The sequence below is a fragment of the Paroedura picta genome, chromosome 18 (assembly GCF_049243985.1).
Source record: "Paroedura picta isolate Pp20150507F chromosome 18, Ppicta_v3.0, whole genome shotgun sequence".
NCBI classification, from domain to species: domain Eukaryota; kingdom Metazoa; phylum Chordata; class Lepidosauria; order Squamata; family Gekkonidae; genus Paroedura; species Paroedura picta.
Window position 1 is genome coordinate 8528912 of NC_135386.1, and position 19792 is coordinate 8548703.

The window sequence follows — 19792 nt, forward strand, 5'->3', positions numbered from 1 at the left end:
GTTTGACTACCGCTGCTCTACACCCTGGTCTCCAGGAATTTCCCAACCAAAGTTGGCAACCCTATGGATGTTATGAATATCGGCCTTCTGATTTCTGCTTACCTTCATGGGTGGTGGGGAGGTTAAAACAGTGAAGATTAGTATCTGAATTTTTAAAAATGTATTTATTAAATTTCTAAAGGTTGAAAAAGGCTGTCCTGGGATTTAACTTTATATTTTAATTGCAGAGTCTAGGCCGCCTCGATAGTAACTCTGGTTCGCTGTACGCATTCAGCACACATTCCGCACAAGCAATTGAAACATTAAGCTGGCTTCTCAGTGAAAAGTGGGATTTGTAATTTTTTTAAAGGTGTATGCGTAACATATATCACTAATTTCCTTTTACCTGTCTGGTTTAGGAATCGGTCAGGGTGTCCCTGTGGTGGCACTCATCTTCGAAGGCGGTCCCAATGTTATCCTCACGGTTCTGGAATACCTGCAGGAAAGTCCTCCCGTGCCAGTGGTGGTTTGCGAGGGCACTGGGCGAGCCGCAGACATCCTGGCCTATGTCCACAAGCAAAGCGAAGAAGGAGGGTAAGCCTATTCAAACATCCTGGGTTGTGAACGCTCAATGCAGCCAAGCAAAGGGCCCTTCCCCGGGAAATGTCTTCGGATGAGAATCCCCTCTTTTGAAGGACATGTTTTGAACCAGAAAATCCCAAAGCCAAAACAGTATACTACATTCCCGTGAATAAAACCGTGCTTTCTGGTTTTCGCAGGAGTATTCCTGACGGGGCAGAATCTGAAATAATCTCGACCATCAAAAAGACATTTAATTTTGGCCAGAGCGAGGCGGTTCACCTGTTCCAGACGCTGCTAGAGTGCATGAAGAAGAAAGAACTTGTAAGTCGTAGTCTGCCTTGTCATTTTGCAGCAAGTAATTCTTGTCTTAATATTTAATATTTGTCACACTGTATTGTGTGATTTACTTTTCTTGATGTTCCAAGGGAGAGGAATGGGAAGGCGACTGTAAGCCGCTTTAAGCCTCCTTCGGGTAGGGAAAAGTGGCATATAAGAACCAACTCTCTTCTTCTTCTTCTTCTTCTTCTTCTTCTTCTTCTTCTTCTTCTTCTTCTTCTTCTTCTTCTTCTTCTTCTTCTTCTTCTTCCTTCTTCCTTCTTCCTTCTTCCTTCTTCTTCTTCCTTCTTCCTTCTTCCTTCTTCTTCTTCTTCTTCTTCTTCTTCTTCTTCTTCTTCTTCTTCTTCTTCTTCTTCTTCCTTCTTCCTTCTTCCTTCTTCCTTCTTTCTTCTTCTTCTTCTTCTTCTTCTTCTTCTTCTTCTTCTTCTTCTTCTTCTTCTTTCTTCTTCTTCTTTCTTCTTTCTTCTTCTTCTTCTTCTTCTTTTTCTTTCTTCTTCTTTCTTCTTCTTTTTCTTTCTTCTTCTTCTTCTTCTGCTCCCCCACTTCTAAATCCTGCGGTTCCCATTAGGTGTGATTTTTCTTTAATGTGCAAGCTAATAGTTCAGATTGTCTTTCATGGTTTCTTTCTTTTTTTTTTTTTTTTTGTGCGCCACCCAAGAGCTTTTCAGGGTGAAAGGCAGAACTGAAGCACCCTAAATAAAATAGGTGGCTTCTGCTTCTTAGTTCCCAATTTATTGGCCTTTTTAAAAAGAGTATTTTGGTGGAGACCTATAGCAGTATATTATGTTCAGGAGCTGTTAAAAATACCTAAAAATGTTAACTTGAAACTTGTTTCAATGCAGATCACCGTTTTCCATATTGGGTCTGATGAGCATCAAGATATTGATGTGGCAATTCTCACTGCACTGCTAAAAGGTCAGTTAAAAAAACACAGTTCTCGATTCTTGTGGGCTTTTCACATCGGCCCAGGGTAATACAGCTTCACCCAGGAATCCTGAGGGCCTTCTGGGCATCGGGCAGGGCCACTGGGGGGGGGATGGGGGTGTAGTTATGAATGTCCTGCCTTAGTAGGGTCTTTGAGGCCCCTTCCAGCTCTGTGTTTCTTTGCTTCTGCCTTAGAACTAGGATAAATAAAGTGGTCAAGAGCCTCTTGTGGCGCAGAGTGGTAAGGCAGCCGTCTGAAAGCTCTGCCCATGAGGCTGGGAGTTCAGTCCCAGCAGCCGGCTCAAGGTTGACTCAGCCTTCCATCCTTCCGAGGTCGGTAAAATGAGCACCCAGCTTGCTGGGGGGTAAACGGTAATGACTGGGGAAGGCACTGGCAAACCACCCTGTATTGAGTCTGCCATGAAAACGCTGGAGGGCGTCATCCCAAGGGTCAGACATGACTCAGTGCTTGCACAGGGGGATACCTTTACCTTTTTTAAATAAAATGGTCACCTGTGAATAAAAGGCTAGTTCAGATGAGCTGTTTAAAGTACAGGTCTCCTTTCCGTATTTTATTTCATTTTAGGCACAAACGCCTCTGCATTCGACCAGCTTGTCCTTACCCTTGCTTGGGACAGAGTCGACGTTGCCAAAAATCACGTTTTTGTTTATGGGCAGCAGTGGTTGGTAGGTAAATGTAACCAAAGGAGCAGAATTGCTGGCATTGACACGATAAAAGAATCGTTGATAACTAAAATATGATAAAACAGCAGAATTGCCATTAAGAAGTGGCCTTCTTGTTGATACTCTCTAAACAGCTTTGTGTAATAATTGGATCTCTTAAACAATACTGGAACATATTGCAGTTTTACTTGTTTTTTCTTGCCCTTCCTTCAGGGAACTCAAGGCAATATACAAGGGTCTCCCACCCATTTTACCTTCCCAGCAACCCTGTGAGGCTTAGGTTAGGCTGAAAATAGTGACTGGGCTCTAGATAACCCAGATAACGCCAACACAGAGGGGGAATTTGAACAATTTAACAACCTGGGCAGAATGAATGCCACTGTATTGTAACCATGTGGATATACACATGCCCCTCCCGTCCTTTTTTGGAGTAAGCTTTTTTCTAACTAGTTGCAGTTAGGGAGTGCATACTACATCTGCACCGGATAATGATGGTGAGAACGGAATTCGGGTGTTCTGTTTTACAGTCTGCTCTCAGAACGACTGTATTTTTGAATATTTTAGGAAACTGTTTTAGGAAAAGGAACAGAGCTTTCATCAGTGATCGAATTTCATGTTCAGAGGACACGGCACTTTTGCATAGATCAGCGTTTCTCAACCAGGGGGGTCGCGACCCCTATGGGGGTCCATCGACCCTTTCCCCAAAGGGGGTCGCGGCATTAGGAAGGCTGAGAACCACCGGCTTAGATGCTTCCTTCCTTAGTTTTCACTCTTCAGTTGTTTTTTAATCGACGTCTGTCCGCTCAACCCTGTCCCAAAGATTCCAGAGGTGCTTAAGTTTTCACAAGAGGGGGCAGGAGGTTGGCGGACCCAACATGTCCTGTCATTTCGAAATAAGGATGATGGTCTCCTGTCTGCAGGTTGGGTCTTTAGAGCAGGCCATGCTGGACGCCCTTGTGATGGACAGAGTCGCCTTTGTGAAATTGCTCATTGAGAATGGTGTCAGCATGCACAAATTTCTCACGATTCCCAGACTGGAAGAACTTTACAACACTGTAAGTCGACGGGCGTTCTTGTGAAACGTATCCTTTCACCAGGGGCGTGTTTCTGGTTTCTGCCATGTAAACGTTCTTAGGTTGTTGGGAGGGGGGGGGGCTCTTTACACGTAAAATACTACATGAAGCTGTAATTATATGGGGAAATAGTGTGAAATGGAGATTGTACTTTGAAACAGTAATGCGTTATTTTAAGCTGTAAAATGTCATCCACCAGAAATTCCAACTGCCATCCTTGATGGCCCATGACCTAGACATTTAACATTATTGTCCTACATTTAAGTAATGGATGATGATCAGTTTTGGGCACCCCAGTTGAAAAAGGACTGGAGCGTGTCCAGAGGAGGGCAACAAAGATGGTGAGGGGCTTGGAGACCAAGACGTATGAGGAAAGGTTGCGGGAGCTTGGTCTGTTTAGCCTGGAGAAAAGACGACTGAGAGGGGATCTGATAGCCATCTTCAAGTATTTAAAAGGCTGCCATGTAGAGGATGGAGCAGAATTGTTCTCTCTTGCCCCAGAGGGATGGACCAGGACCAGTGGGATCAAATTAATGCAAAAGAAATTCTGTCTAAACATCTAGAAGGAGTTCTTGACAGTTAGAGCGGTTTCTCAGTGGAACAGGCTTCCTCGGGAGGTGGTGGGTTCTCCATCTTTGGAGATTTATAAACAGAGGCTAGGTAGCCATCTGACAGAGAGGCTGATTCTGTAAAGGTTCAAGGGGGTGGCAGGTGACAGTAGATGAGTGATAGAAATGTGAGTGTCCTGCACAGTGCAGGGGGTTGGACTAGATGACTCATGAGGTCCCTTCCAACTCTATTATTCTATGATTCTATGATCTTGGATAATCTGTACAGTGTGACACAGCTTCCATAAGAATATAAGAGCCCTGTTGGATCAGACCAATAGTACAACATCCTGTTTTACACAGTGTTGAACCAGTTGCTCTGAAGAGCCAGCAAATGGGAACGCCAGGTCAAGGCCCTCCCCTATGCACTGGTTTTCACAGGTTTTCTGCCTCTGTATATGGAGGCTCCCTTTGCTGACCATGCCTAGTAGCCATTGATGAACTTGCCCTCCATGACCCGACCCTCCACCTAACCCTCTGTGCTTCTAAACCCTGACGACATCCACTGGCAGTTAATCCCACATTAAGCTTTGACCGGAGACAGAAGCTTAAGTGGATTAAATTATCGAACGTGCTTGATATAATGTTGCTGCAAACCTTCTTGCTCCCCCTCTTTTATAAAGTCCTGCAGGCAATCCTCGGCAGTTGACTCTGCCTCTCTGGAGGGGTCAAACCGTTGAAGGATGGAAAGTGAAGGGAATTTAATTGACGAGGAAATTAATGCAGATCGAAAGAGCGAGGGTGTTAGAGATGGAATTCAAGCTATGATAGACGAATTAGGGTCGAATGGTGGTGCGGGGGGGGGCATGATTTTGCAGATAGTGTTGCTGTCAAAATTATTTTTTAAAAGCTTGAAGTGGGCTGAGGGGAAGAGAGACAGTATCTGTTTCAGGAGCTAGAGGCTTGGTGCTCCTGACTTGTATCTTCTTCAAGATGACCTCTCTTCTTCGACTGGGAGAGGCGGGAAATTGTTTTGAACTCCTAGGACAGGGGTAGTCAACCTGTGGTCCTCCAGATGTCCACGGACTACAATTCCCATGAGCCCCTGCCAGCGGACGCTGGCAGGGGCTCATGGGAATTGTAGTCCGTGGACATCTGGAGGACCACAGGTTGACTACCCCTGTCCTAGAAGATACAATGCAGGGGTTTAATAAATCTTTAATACAGTTTATTATATGACGTTATGTTTATACTGCTGGGGGGGATGTGTGCGTTGTGGCATGTGTCAAAAGTGTCTAAAAATCTGCGTTTTTCTTTCTGCATCAAGAAACAAGGCCCAACTAATCCAGCACTGTTCTACCTTGTTCGAGATGTTAAACAGGTATGAGTTTTGGTAACTAAAGTACGTTAATGAATGTCCTTTGGAAATGAGATCTGTTACTTTATTCTATCATCTATCATGTTGCGATTGATATCCCGCCGCTCCCAGCAAGCTGGCTCATGGCGGGTCACAATAAAACCCCAATAAGAATGCAATATTAACCCATTGAAAAAACCTTTATAGTGGCGACAATTCAGTCCCTCACCCACAGTGATGATGGGCTAGTGGGGGCTTCCAAGTCACAATCTTAGTTCTTATGGAATGACCCATGGGTGGCCAAGGATACGTAACCCTGACGATTTCCTTTGCTCTTTCTGATAACAATCATGTGAAAAATCGTCAGCAGAGACTGGGAGGTTTTGTTTCTTCTAAATCAATTCTCTCTTGCTCCCAGGGAAACCTCCCTCCAGGTTACAAACTCACTTTGATCGATGTCGGACTCGTGATTGAATATTTGATGGGAGGAACCTACAGGTGCACCTATACCCGAAAACGCTTCCGGGCGGTATATAACAGTCTGAGCAGCAGCAATCGGGTAGGTTTCACAGTCTCCATTGTGTTTAAAACACACATGTAGTGTTTCACAGTCTCCGTTGTGTTTAAAAACTTCCAACAATCCAGATTGCATGACATGGCAAGCTGATTTTCCAAAAGAGCATTCCCCTCAATCTCGATAAGGGATTTTTGATGCAAGTTGGACTAACTGAACTGCTGTTTAGTAGAAATAGCGGTATTTGGGAAACGGGCAACATAAATACGCGGGGCCAGTCTTGTCAAAGATAAATCAGTTTAAGCCCTGTTGCTTTCAACAGGAGAGATAAAAGCACGTGTTTAACGCTCATACCAAAGACAAGGGAACATTAGTCAGAACATTTGGCTTCCATTCTCTCAACAAACCTGACAAGAGCCCTGTAATGTCAGCCAGACTCATGTAACAGAATGGGTGGTGAAGCTAGGAGAGGCAGAAGTTTTCCAAGGGTTGGTAGCGAACGCATATTTGATGTGAAATCTGAACTGGGCACTTTGCCAGCTCGCAGCCCATGTCCTTAACCCCTTCAACTGTCCGCCTTTTACAAGTCATTTCAGTGTAATATTTCATTTGTTGTTTCCCATCATGCTTTTAACGTTAGAATTAAAACCGAGCACATGGCAGTAATATAAAGGATTTCGGGACGTGTCTCCCCCTCCCCTTCTCTGATTTTTAGCGGTCTGGGCGAAATACTTCAAGCAGTACCCCTCAGTTACGTAAAAACCACGAACCTTTTGGCAACAGGGCAGATAAAAAAGAGAAAATGCGGCATAACCACTTCATCAAAACTGCGCAGCCTTACAAACCAAAGGTATGAATACGTGCCGTACTGTAGCTCTTGTGGGGGGAGATAAATGAAGGGATTGGGGACCCAGAGCCTTTGCCTCTTGGGGATTTTCACAGTGGTGTTTTGCCCATGAGGCTGGGAGTTCGATCCCAGCAGCTGGCTCGAGGTTGACTCAGCCTTCCATCCTTCCGAGGTCGGTAAAATGAGTACCCAGCTTGCCTGGGGGGTACTTTATGTTTCAAAAGACAAATATTCTAATAGTTTGATCAATTCATTATTGCTGAATTCATTCTTTTAGAGTTCAGTGATTAAGATTCTCTTTTATTTATATTTATCTGTCTGTCTGTCTGTCTGTCTGTCTGTCTGTCTGTCTGTCTATCTATCTATCTATCTATCTATCTATCTATCTATCTATCTATCATACTTCTATACCACCCTCCCCGGAGGCTCAGGGCGGTTTACATTATAACAGAGAACAATACATAAAACAGTCTGTAAAACATGTATAACTGATAACTAATAATAACTAATTTTCCATGCACTTATACGAATGAAGTCTTTCCATGGCTCTTTCATAGTAAGACCATTTTTTTGTTAACGAAACCACGAGCCAGGTTGAAAATGATGCTTTCCCCGGTTCTTGTGCTTTACGCCTCCTCACTGTTGTCAAAAGAGATGCAATCAATTCCTGATCAGGGCTTCCAGTCATATTCTTCAACTATCTGAAGTGCTATTTCTGGATTGTACGGGGGTAATTTATCCTGTCGTTTTGCTGACGGTTTCCAGAATCAGTTTTCCCAGAAATTCACATTTCATGGACCATTTGCAGAATCCATGAAATACATCTGCATCTGACAACACGGCCACTGCCATGGGACGGTTTGCAAACATGTGTCAGACAATGATGGGTCAGATGCCGTTAAGAGCAAATCTTGCTTTTTATAAGCAAGGAACAGCAGAAGCATTGTGGCCCACCCGAGCGGAAAGCTCAGGAAGTGGGGTGGCTGAATAAAATTTTACAAATCACAGCCTTCAGGTGTCCTTGGGGGGGAAATTGCAGTTGCTCAGGTGAAATAATTTTAACTTTCGTTTCTGCACGGATTATGTTTAGAACCACAGTACTTGGCTACTATCTCTGACTTGTTATATGTGCCAGAGAGCAATTTGGGGAGGGGGGCATAATATTGCAATGATGGAGAACCAGCTTTGAAGGCAGATGGTTCCAGGTATCCTTAAAGGAACCCCGGGGTGTGTGTGTGGGGGGGGGGGGCAGCATTGGGAAAGACCAAAATTCAGGAGAATCTTTGGTGGCTGGATGTGAATCCACACCGTTGTGCTGATTTGAGAGCCAGTTTGGTGTAGTGGTTAGGAGTGCGGACTTCTAATCTGGCATGCTGGGTTCGATTCTGCACTCCCCCACATGCAGCCAGCTGGGTGACCTGGGCTCTCCATGGCACTGATAAAACTGTTCTGACCGGTCAGTGATATCAGGGCTGTCTCAGCCTCACCCACCCCACAGGGTGTCTGTTGTGGGGAGAGGAATGGGAAGGCGACTGTAAGCCGCTTTGAGCCTCCTTCAGGTAGAGAAAAGCGGCATATAAGAACCAACTCTTCTTCTTCTTCTTCTTGACTCTGCCGAACGGCGGCTTCAGAGGTTCATGTGTTTTTTAAGCCAAAAACTTTAGAGATGGAACAACAAAGATCATCTTTGTGCTGCTTTATGTTTTTTAATGCCTGCTCTCTTAAAGGCCACCCCTTTAAGGAGCAGTCTTTTAAAACCAGCGGTGCTCACTCCACAGCTTGTGGAGAGCCAGCCTCATGGTCCACACATCCTAAAAAACTGCATTTATTGCTATGCTTTGCATAATCCCTGCGCCTCAAGGAGGCTTGTAGCTTGTGTGTTCCCCTGGCAGTGGCTGTTTCACCTGTCATCCCGGCCCCCCTGAAACATGGCGCGGGTACCATGTTGGAGAACAGTATTCAGAAGAGCCATAGGCAGCATGCCTTGTGGATCCTTAACCACTGAGCATCTCTGCTTGGAACCGTGAGCCATCATTCTGGTTGCCAGCCTCCAGGGGCGACATGGAAAATCCCCCACTATGACAGCTGATCTCCAGACTACCGAGATCCATTCCCCTGGAGAAAATGTCAACTTTGGGGGGTGTACCCTATGGCCGAGGTCCCTCCCCTCTGCAAATCACACCCTCCCCAGGTTCTCCCCCCCCCCTAAAAAAAAATCTCCAGGGATTTTCCAACCCAGAGCTGGCAACCCAAGTCCTTGTGAGCCAACATTTCCTCATTCCGTATAACCCTTAAATTTTCTTTCGATTTGATTTTTTTCCAAAGGTCGATACTGTGCCCGAAGAAGGCAAAAAGAAGAAAACCAAAGAGGACATAGTGGATATCGATGACCCGGAAACACGGCGCTTCCCTTATCCTCTTAACGAGCTGCTCCTCTGGGCGGTGCTAATGAAAAGGCAAAAGATGGCCCTCTTCTTCTGGCAGCACGGGGAGGAGTCCATGGCCAAGGCCTTGGTGGCCTGCAAGCTGTATCGCTCGATGGCCTACGAAGCAAAACAAAGTGACCTTGTGGACGATACCTCGGAAGAACTCAAACAGTATTGCGAGTAAAGAGCCCTTAAACCAGTTTTAAATGCACTCTCCTCCCTCCCCACCCCCCCAGATAATGTTCTTTCTCCGAATTTTTAATTTGGTTCTGGGGAAAGATATTATTTATTGGTACTTTTACTTTGCTCTTCCTCCAGGGCAGGGGTAGTCAAACTGCGGCCCTCCAGATGTCCATGGACTACAATTCCCAGAAGCTGGCAGGAGCTTCTGGGAATTGTAGTCCATGGACATCTGGAGGGCCGCAGTTTGACTACCCCTGCTCCAGGGGGTTCAGGATTGGTCCCATCCTAGCAGTTTGCTGGACCTGATCTTCTAAAATAATTTGACGCATTGTTAGGATAAATTCGTTATTTCTTATTCGGGGGCTCCAGGTGGTTTGCTTGGCAATTGCTCATCTATATTTTCCAGCCTTCTTTGCTTTTTTTCCCCCCCAAGATGAAAACGGTATGGGGAAAAATTGACTGTCACGCCATGGCTGTGTGTCCCTTGCACCTTCTAACCTGTGTGTGTGTGTGTCTGCGTGTGTTTCCTTCCCAGTGAGTTTGGACAACTGGCAGTGGAACTCTTAGAACAGTCATTCCGGCAAGATGAGACGATGGCTATGAAATTGCTAACTTACGAGCTGAAAAACTGGAGTAATTCCACTTGCCTTAAGCTCGCGGTGTCTTCCCGGCTCCGTCCGTTCGTTGCTCACACGTGCACCCAGATGTTACTGTCTGATATGTGGATGGGAAGACTCAATATGAGGAAGAATTCATGGTATAAGGTAATAAGTCTTGCAGATTTGCTTCCCCTGGGCTCTGCCATATATATTATTGTGTAGCTGGCATGTTTTTGAGTGCCTAGCCTTGCCAGGTCTTTATGTATGGTTAAATTAAACCGCTTTTTGTTTTGTTTTTTTTTTTAACATAAAGCTGGCGGTGGTACTTTGGGAATGCAACAATAACTCTCCTTACGATGCTTTATTATCTTCCAAAAAAGGTACAGAAAGTTAGAAGGCAGAAACCAGGCAAGTAAGCCTTTAACCGGAGGTGGCTCTCTAGCTCTTCCTGAGAAACTAATCAACTACTAAAAAAAAAAAAAAGATTTAGTGGTGACACATTAACAGACTGAAAACGCCTTGTTTAAAATTGAAACGCCATTAATGCTTTTCGCCAGGTGGTCAAGTAAAACGCCATGTAGAAAGCCGTTCCTTTGAGTTGTGCCGGCAGGCCCAAGTTGGCCAGTAGAAGGCAAGACAAGCCACGCAGGATGCGAGGGGGTGTAAGTTTTCAGGAGGGTGTGCGTAAACCAAGCCGTGTAGCCTCGATTAACCGTAGCAGGAGCAGCATTCCTCTCTGGAGCCCGATCTGGAAATTTACCCCTCTGCATCAGACCTCCGAAAAGAATTCTGCGAAAATTGCAGCTTCAAGGCCAAACATCCTCGGGCATCACTTAAAAACACAACGAGCTCTTGTCTGTTGTGCGTACTAACTGGTCATCTCTCACTTGGCTTGCTAGTGAACTAATTTTACCACTTAGAGAGAGATAATTTTTTGGCTTCTAAACGGACGTAGCAAGACTACTGGGAAATGCGCGTTGGCTGAAGGTAACAGCAAAGGCATTACTGGGGGTGGTGTTTGTTTTGGGGGACCAAACCAACTAGCACAGCAAATATGATTTAAACGCATTCGGTTTGATACCGTTTCAGAGAGAGCAGATATTTTCTCGTTTTGGACATTTGGGAGTTTTATATGTACTCGATGAATTAAAAAAAAAAGATCACACGCACAAAAGCAACGAAAAGTATAATGTTTATTAGGAGCAGCTAAAGGAGTGTAAAACAGTGAGCAAGCCTGAAAAATTCCCTTGAACTTTTCATAAGGCTTGTGGGCCCCGTTAAAATTGTGAGGCAGGTTGGTGAGTGCTGCCACATAATGACTGTCCAAGAACATGGAGCCATGTACCAAAGAGCTGTCACAAGAGGCCAAGCTCTGGTGCTAACTGGCCCCAACCATCTCAGTTAACCAAAATGGCTAACTGCAATTTCTGTCTTTACAAGCAAGCAAACGAAACCTCTGCCACCCTGATTGTTCCTCTCCATCTTTTACTTGCTACCTGAGAGGCAGATATTAAGATCTTTCCGGGAGGGCGTACTTTGTGTGCAGTGTGTCTCTGTTGTTTTTAGTACACCGGTGACGAGTGGGAGTATGCTTTGGAATAACTTGGCCTTTGTAATTCGCAGGTGATTCTGAGCATCTTGGTTCCCCCTGCCATCCTAATGCTGGAATACAAAACCAAGGCAGAAATGTCTCATATCCCACAGTCTCAAGATGCACACCAAATGACCATGGAAGACAGTGAGAACAACTTCCAGAACATATCAGAAGAGATACCCATGGTAATTCATTTCTTAATTATTTTTATTAATTATATTTATATACTGCCCTCCCCGAAGGCTCATTTGCACATGCACAGTGTGTGTGTGTGGGGGGGGGGGGGGTGGAGGTTCACAGAGAATACTAATGCATGCTTTCTGAAAATGTAATTTTTAAAAATATTAGGAAGTGTTTAAGGAAGTGAAAGTCCTAGACAGCAACGAAGGGAAGCACGACATGGAGACGGCTATAAAACCCAAGAAGCTCCCAGTGACGCGGAAATTTTATGCCTTTTATCACGCACCAATAGTGAAATTCTGGTTTAATACAGTAAGTGTTTTTATTATCTGTGTGGAATTACTTTATTCCCTGTCTTGCGTACCCTTTCTTAAATACTCCATCGTTGAATCTTTGTTTATTTGTTTCTTATATTTAGAATCATAGAATCATAGAGTTGGAAGGGGCCATACAGGCCATCTAGTCATAGAATCATAGAGTTGGAAGGGGCCATACAGGCCATCTAGTCCAACCCCCTGCTCAACGCAGGATTAGCCCTAAGCATCCTAAATTTATATGCTACCGCTGTCTGTACAGCCAGCTCATGGCAGCTCGCAAAAAAAATTAATTTCAAAGCTTAAAATACGCAGCCTAAAAACTAATAACCCCAATGACCATCCAGTCCACTAAAAAAACCCTCCTCCAGCTTCCCGCCAGCAGCCCACAGCTCAGGGGGACATAGGTGACATCATTGGAGAGTAACAAATTAGGGGGACTCAAGATCTTCCCTTAACCTTTGACCTGGCCTCAACCATAAGCTTGGCAGAAGAGCTCATATCCGGATACCATCTTTTTAGAGGTTTTCTGTTAAAATAAGCTGTCGTTTTCATCATGCACAGTGTGTCATTCAGAAAAATTCCGGCGGCTCGCCGTATAGGTCGGAAGTAGCAGAACAAGATTTGAGTCCAAAGGCACCTTTAAGACCTACCAAGTTTTATTCAAGGTGCCTTTGGACTCAAAGAACCTGTCATTATTCAGTTTCTCTTTGACATTGGAGGGAACTTTCCCTCCAATGACCGTTTATGCACTGGAGGTTCCATGTCAGGTTGCAGGCTGGAGTTTTAGTCATGGCAGGTTGCCCCACCTCTTTCTGCACCCACACAGGGGAGCGTTTGGCCCGGTGCACCTCATCCACCCCCAATTTGTGCACCTGCATGGGAGCTGGGACAGTGAAGTTACCAGTGCATAAACGGTCAATGTGTCGCACAGAGGGAATGAGCAGTTGTTACCGTGTACAGAACCAGCTCTTGAAAAGGAGACAGAATAGGTCTGATGTAATTTAACAGTAACAATTCTGGCGTGCGGCCGGTCTTGAAATCTATGCAACTCAAACATTTGCCACAATCGTTGTCCAGCAGCTTGTGAACGACTCCCATCGCACATGAAAGCAAGTAGTTGCCACATTAGAATATTTGACGAGTCTCTTTGGTGGCCGATACCCCCATTTTTAATTGCACTCTGTTTTGCTTCCTTTTCTAGCTGGCCTACATAGGATTTTTGATGCTTTACACTTTTGTGGTTCTTGTGAAAATGGAAGAGCTGCCTTCTATCCAAGAATGGATTGTCATTGCTTACATTTTCACGTTGGGTATTGAGAAGATTCGTGAGGTATGTTGGCATTTTGCGTAACGGTGTGCGTCCTGTGCAACTTGCTGAAATGCGCAGTCCGGTTTGTGTCTTATCGAAGGGTTAGTTAAGAGGAACGGGCCAGCAACTTACCTGTCACAGGAGAACAAGGCAGTAGGTGCTCCTGGGTCTGAATACATAACCCTAGGGTAGGGGTAGTCAAACTGCGGCCCTCCAGATGTCCATGGACTACAATTCCCAGGAGCCCCTGCCAGCATTTGCTGGCAGAGGCTTCTGGGAATTGTAGTCCATGGACATCTGGAGGGCCGCAGTTTGACTACCCCTGCCCTAGGGGCTCATGGGAATTGTAGTCCATGGACACCTGGAGAACCACGGTTTGGCCACCCCTGCCCAAGGTGGTTAGACTTCACTATTTTTTATTAACTTCATTTATACCCCAACTTTTCTCTCCAGTGGGGACCCAAAGCAGCTTACATAGTTCTGTTCTTCTCTGTTTTGGATGGGGAACATCTACTGGCGCGGTCCCTATAGCAGAAATGATAGCAGACGTGACGTCCTGCCTTAGGGAGCGTGCAGAAAGGGTGTGACTGGCCCAAGGTCACCCAAGGTCAAACCTGGGTCTCCCGAATTTGAGTCCAATGGGAGGGTAGGATGGGCTTCCTTTTCCTACAGGCAAGGTGATCTGAAATAAAGAAAAGGCTAATTTTAACACTCAGCATAGTCTGGATCAGGGTTTTATATTTGTGTCGCTTTATTTATTTAGATTTCTATACCGCCCTTCCCTACAGTTTACATTAAACGTTGTAGAATGGCTCCATAGAATATTCTAACAATGCAATAAATGACAATCATAACATGACGTGACATGACACGATCATGTTTTGGGGTCGTAGGAAGATGGGACCCTTGACTGCCTGGAAACAGAAGCTTGTAAATTTTTTAAACATTTATTTAGAGATTCTTTTTATACCACCCTTCTTGGGCTTTGGTGTCTTGGGGCAGTGCGCAACCAATTAATGAAACAATAAGCAAGTCAAATAGATAAAGCTGTTAATAAAACGACAGCTAAGCAATGTTAGCGCCAGCATAAAGTGCTGCAGTGAATGAAGTATCTTCCAGGAGCAGACTGGAGGAAAGAAAGAAAAGGGGGGCAAACGAGGGCATGGAAGGGACCCTACCTTATGGACCTGTACTCTGTCCCCACTCCCTTGTCTTACAGTAGCGATCCCCAACCTGTGGGCAGTGGACCACATGTGGTCCTTTGACTAATTGGAGGTGGGCCCCGAAGGACGCCTTCTCCCCCCCCCCCGGCCCTTTACTTCACCCCCCCCGGCCCTTTACAACACACTTTGGGTGTCTTTGTCTCCCATCACTCCCAGATGGGACTATCTCGTTGCAGAGAAACAAGCTCAGGGTTCCCATTGATTTGTCATTGTCATGAGTTAAAATGTCCATGAAAATAAAATGTTCCTGATGTTCATTGTTGTGGCGTGTCTGTATCTTATTTTGAAGGGAGGTTTAAACATGACCAGAGCGATCAGAGAGCGGTAGGGCAGTGGTTGAGAGTAGAGGAGCAAACTACCCCCCCCCACACACCGGGCCTCAGTAAAATTGTCAAGCGTTGAGTGGTCCCCGGTGATAAAAAGGTTGGGGACCACTGGCTTACGTGACCTTCGGGCCTTTGAAACAAGAGGCAATTGACTGGCGCCCGATTTCTCATTGCTGCCGAAACAGATCTTCATGTCAGAGGCCGGGAAGGTCGGCCAGAAGATCAAGGTGTGGTTCAACGATTACTTCAACGTCAGCGACACAATCGCCGTCCTCACCTTTTTCATTGGCTTTGCACTGAGATTTGGAGCGAAAGGGAACTTCAACGAAAACACGTATTCGGTCAACCGTGTTTTCGTGGCCGGGAGACTGACCTACTGCCTGAATATAATCTTCTGGTACGTGAGGCTACTGGATTTCCTCGCGGTCAACCAGCAGGCTGGCCCTTACGTCATGATGATTGGCAAAATGGTGAGTCTTTCTCTGCGGCCTTGGATTGAGGGGCTTACGCCAGCAGGGCTACGTGTTTTTTCCAGATCGACCAATGAAAGCGACAGGCAGATTTGCCTTTTCTAATTGCCCGTTGCAGAGAAGTGTCTACGGCAGGGGTAGTCAAAACTGCGGCCCTCCAGACGTCCATGGATTACAATTCCCATGAGCCCCTGCCAGCAGGGGCTCGTGGGAATTGTAGTCCATGGGCGTCTGGAGGGCCGCAGTTTTGACTACCCTTGGTCTACGGATGATTGAGGCTACCAGGGCAGTTCTAAGTAGATGTTATTGGGGTTAGAAGGGCATGGGGGTTCGGGTGACTGAGACATGTCTGGGATTGCATATTCGCATTTGTGCACAAATGTGGGGTGGCATATGGTATGCGCAGTCCAGTGTTGCAGTGAGCAGGTTGGCCCTGATCAATACTAACACGCAAACGTGTTGAAATCAGCCCCCGGGTTTCCACCATCTGGGGACACTGTATTGATCCTGAGGCTGGAATAGCAAAGCTGGGACTGAGAGATTTAGTTAAGTCTGTGCTGCCATTTATTGTTTATTGTTCTTGCCATTTTTATTGGGGGATTTATGAGGGGGTTTTTGTATGTTTTTATTGGTTTTATATTGTAATCCGCCACGCAGCGGCAATTGCCATGAAAGGCAGTGTATTAATTGAAGTATAAATGAAAAAGTAAATAAATAAGCAGGGTGTTTTTATCTTAAATAAAGCTCCCCCCCCCGAGCCCCAGGCCCCCCCAGATTGATTCTGTGGGGACCATTGACAATAATGGTCCCCATAGGGTTTAATGGAGCCGGGAAAAATCCAGCATTCCTGAATATTTCTTGCTTCAGGAATATTGAGAAAGACGGATGTTTTTCAGATTAAGATACCCAGACCAGAAAAATGCTGGGGGGTTGTTTGTTTTGTTTGTACACCCCTAGTTACTACATAGTAAAGTCCAAAAAGGATTTCCTGTCAGAAAAACGAGTGGGTTGCTTGCCCAGGCCAAATTAAACGAGTAGTATTCTAGAAGTGCTTTCATGACTTTTAAGAGGTTATTTCGGTCTCTTTGACTCTACCTCTGTGTTTTAATAGGTGGCCAACATGTTTTACATTGTAGTGATCATGGCTGTCGTCCTGCTCAGTTTCGGGGTCCCCCGGAAGGCCATACTTTACCCTAACGAAGAATCTTCCTGGGTCCTGGCAAAAGACATTGTGTTTCAGCCCTACTGGATGATCTTTGGTGAAGTCTATGCTTATGAAATAGACGGTAAGAGGAAATTTCCCACAACTGGGTTTTATCTTCTTCGAAATGTTGCTGAGGCGGGATGATGAAAGGAGATTTCAGTGTTTTTCAGGCTATATATTGAGTCCTCCGGCTGGGCTCTGTATAAACCAGGGTTGGCCAAACTGTGATTGTCCGCATGTCCATGGACTACAATTCCCATGAGCCCCTACCAGCAGCATGCTGAGAGAGGCTCATGGGAATTGTAGTCCATGGACATCTGGAGAACCACAGGTTGGCCACCCCGCGTATAGACAATGAGGCGTTTAAGAGGCAGTGGGTGGAGAGTTGGTTTTACTGGGAAGGTGAAACAAAACACCTAAAGTACTTAACAGCTTCGCCCTTGCAATTACTCTGGAATATAATCCAGAGAAAGTCATGCCCCTTGGGCTAAAAATTAATTCAGGGGCTCCTCTATGGTCAAACGGTTGAAAAAGGTTGTTCTAACCAATGCACCTTTAATTCCAGCATTCATTCTGTAGTTCAAAATGGTCCCTCATTGTAGGAGTTGGTGAACTTTCGCAGGGGTAGTCAAACTGCGGCCCTCCAGATGTCCATGGACTACAATTCCCATGAGCCCCTGGCAGGGGCTCATGGGAATTGCAGTCCATGGACATCTGGAGGGCCGCAGTTTGACTACCCCTTTGGTTTAGAGGATAATTGGATCAGGAGTGTAGTTTTCAGGATTTTGGGTGACAGGTGAATATTTTGAAAGGATACTTCGTATAAATGTATTTTTAAAAATCTGATAGAATGTCTGTCCTCTTTTTCCTAAAAACAAACTGTCTAGACGTATTAGTTCAAAACCTGACGTGCCGTTCTTATTTTACGTGGTACAAGCTAACTCCTTATTAGTTTGGAGATAAACGGCTTTAATACAAACCTCCACGTTTGCCTGCCTGCGTCTCTAGCCGTTGTTCCAATTTTTTTAGTCTAAAGGATTCTGGCTTTGAAATGAGTACTTCTCAGGCATGTGTTAAAGTAGTTTTGGACAGGATTATATTTTTGATTACGTATACATAGAAGGTTGTTTTATATCCGATTGCTGTAACTTCAGAGCTTTCTAATAATTTCTGTTTGTTGTTGGTTAAGTGTGTGCAAACAATTCGGACCCATCGGTTAAACATCTCTGTGTGATGGGATCATGGCTGACTCCATTTCTTCAATCAGTCTATCTCTTTGTCCAGTACATAATTATGGTCAATCTCCTCATTGCCTTCTTCAAGTAAGTATACACTTTTTGTTTGTTTCCTCTATAGGCATTCCAAATGGTAGCTAGCTTGGTGATTTGTTTTGGCTTGCAATAGTTTTCCCACGGATGTTTTGATGTTCTGATATTTCCCACTAGTGCGTAGATCTGAATGCAAGTGTCTGGGGCAGGGTTTCTCTACCATGATTTTGTGAAACCCTGGGGTTTCTTGAGAGCCTGAGTAGGGTTTCCCGGATGGGTGGGAATTTTTTAAAAATATATTGTTAAAATTTGTTAGGCATTTAGAAGAAGAAGAAGAAGAGTTGGTTCTTATATGCCGCTTTTCCCTACCCGAAGGAGGCTCAAAGCGGCTTACAGTCGCCTTCCCCTTCCTCTCCCCACAACAGACACCCTGTGGGGTGGGTGAGGCTGAGAGAGCCCTGATATCACTGAAGAAGAAGAAGAGTTGGTTCTTATATGCCGCTTTTCCCTACCCGAAGGAGGCTCAAAGCGGCTTACAGTCGCCTTCCCTTTCCTCTCCCCACAACAGACACCCTGTGAGGTGGGTGAGGCTGAGAGAGCCCTGATATCACTGCTCGGTCTCAACAGTTTTATCACTGCCGTGGTGAGCCCAAGGTCACCCAGCTGGCTGCATGTGGGGGAGCGCAGAATTGAACCTGGCTCACCAGATTAGAAGTCCGCACTCCTAACCACTACACCAAACTGGCTCTCTTTATTGGGGGGTATGACCATATACGGTCATGTCGATCTGCTCCCCCTCCCAAATTGGCCAATGATGGGCCTGGAGGGGGTGGGGAGGGAAGGGGAGGGGGTAGGGGGCCTGGAGGGGGTGGGGAGGGAAGGGGAGGGGGTAGGGGGCCTGGAGGGGGTGGAGAGGAGAGGGGCGCCTGGTCGGCATATACACAGCTCTGCTTCCCAGCCATATTGTGCATGATCGTGCCACTTCTGGGGATTCTCGAAGCCTAAAGAATGTTTCTGGGGTTTCTCAACAGTCAAAAGGTTGAGACAGGCTGGCCGGGGGTGTATTGTACGAAAACATTTACTTTTTGTTTTGGCTCTCTCTCTTTAGCAACGTCTATTTGCAGGTGAAGGCCATTTCCAACATTGTATGGAAATACCAGCGCTATCACTTCATAATGGCTTACCACGAGAAGCCTGTCCTGCCCCCACCTCTTATCATTCTTAGTCACATGGCTTCCTTGTTCTGTTGCATATGCAAGCGAAGAAAGACAGATAAAACTTCGGACGGACCAAGTAAGAACGCGACCGAGAGGCGTGCGGTGCTGTTCTTTTGTTATCATTTCCAGTGCCAGCGATTTGTGTGTGTCCCATCTTGTTGACAAGAGTGCCCAGTTTAATTTAATTTAAAACCCCCCCGAGGAATTTGAACAGGTGTCCAAATCTCAGTTTGCATACATCTAGTGACGTCTTCAAGAGCCTCTTGTGGCGCAGAGTGGTAAGGCAGCAGACATGCAGTCTGAAAGCTCTGCCCATGAGGCTGGGAGTTCGATCCCAGCAGCCGGCTCAAGTTCGACTCAGCCTTCCATCCTTCCGAGGTCGGTAAAATGAGCACCCAGCTTGCTGGGGGGTAAACGGTAATGACTGGGGAAGGCACTGGCCAACCACCCCGTATTGAGTCTGCCATGAAAACGCTAGAGGGCGTCACCCCAAGGGTCAGACATGACCCAGTGCTTGCACAGGGGATACCTTTACCTTTACCTTTTAGTGATGTCTTCTCCTGTTCCAGGACCAGCACATGGAGTCCTTTTTTTCTTAACTAGTTTGTCTTTTTTTAATGACCAGTTACCGG

General features: G+C 45.7%; 1 protein-coding gene across 1 annotated transcript in view; it reads left to right on the top strand.

Moving 5' to 3' along the window:
• TRPM7 (transient receptor potential cation channel subfamily M member 7) overlaps positions 1-19792 on the top strand; it is a 68738-nt gene that overhangs the window by 29927 nt on the left and 19019 nt on the right. Inside the window, 17 exon segments of the mRNA XM_077317656.1 lie at positions 399-573; positions 759-882; positions 1740-1812; positions 2408-2508; positions 3426-3560; positions 5454-5507; positions 5902-6042; positions 6713-6847; positions 9170-9450; positions 9989-10217; positions 11676-11831; positions 11995-12138; positions 13345-13473; positions 15187-15471; positions 16583-16757; positions 17865-17997; positions 19052-19236. Of these exon segments, the coding sequence (XP_077173771.1) occupies positions 399-573; positions 759-882; positions 1740-1812; positions 2408-2508; positions 3426-3560; positions 5454-5507; positions 5902-6042; positions 6713-6847; positions 9170-9450; positions 9989-10217; positions 11676-11831; positions 11995-12138; positions 13345-13473; positions 15187-15471; positions 16583-16757; positions 17865-17997; positions 19052-19236 (2655 nt within the window).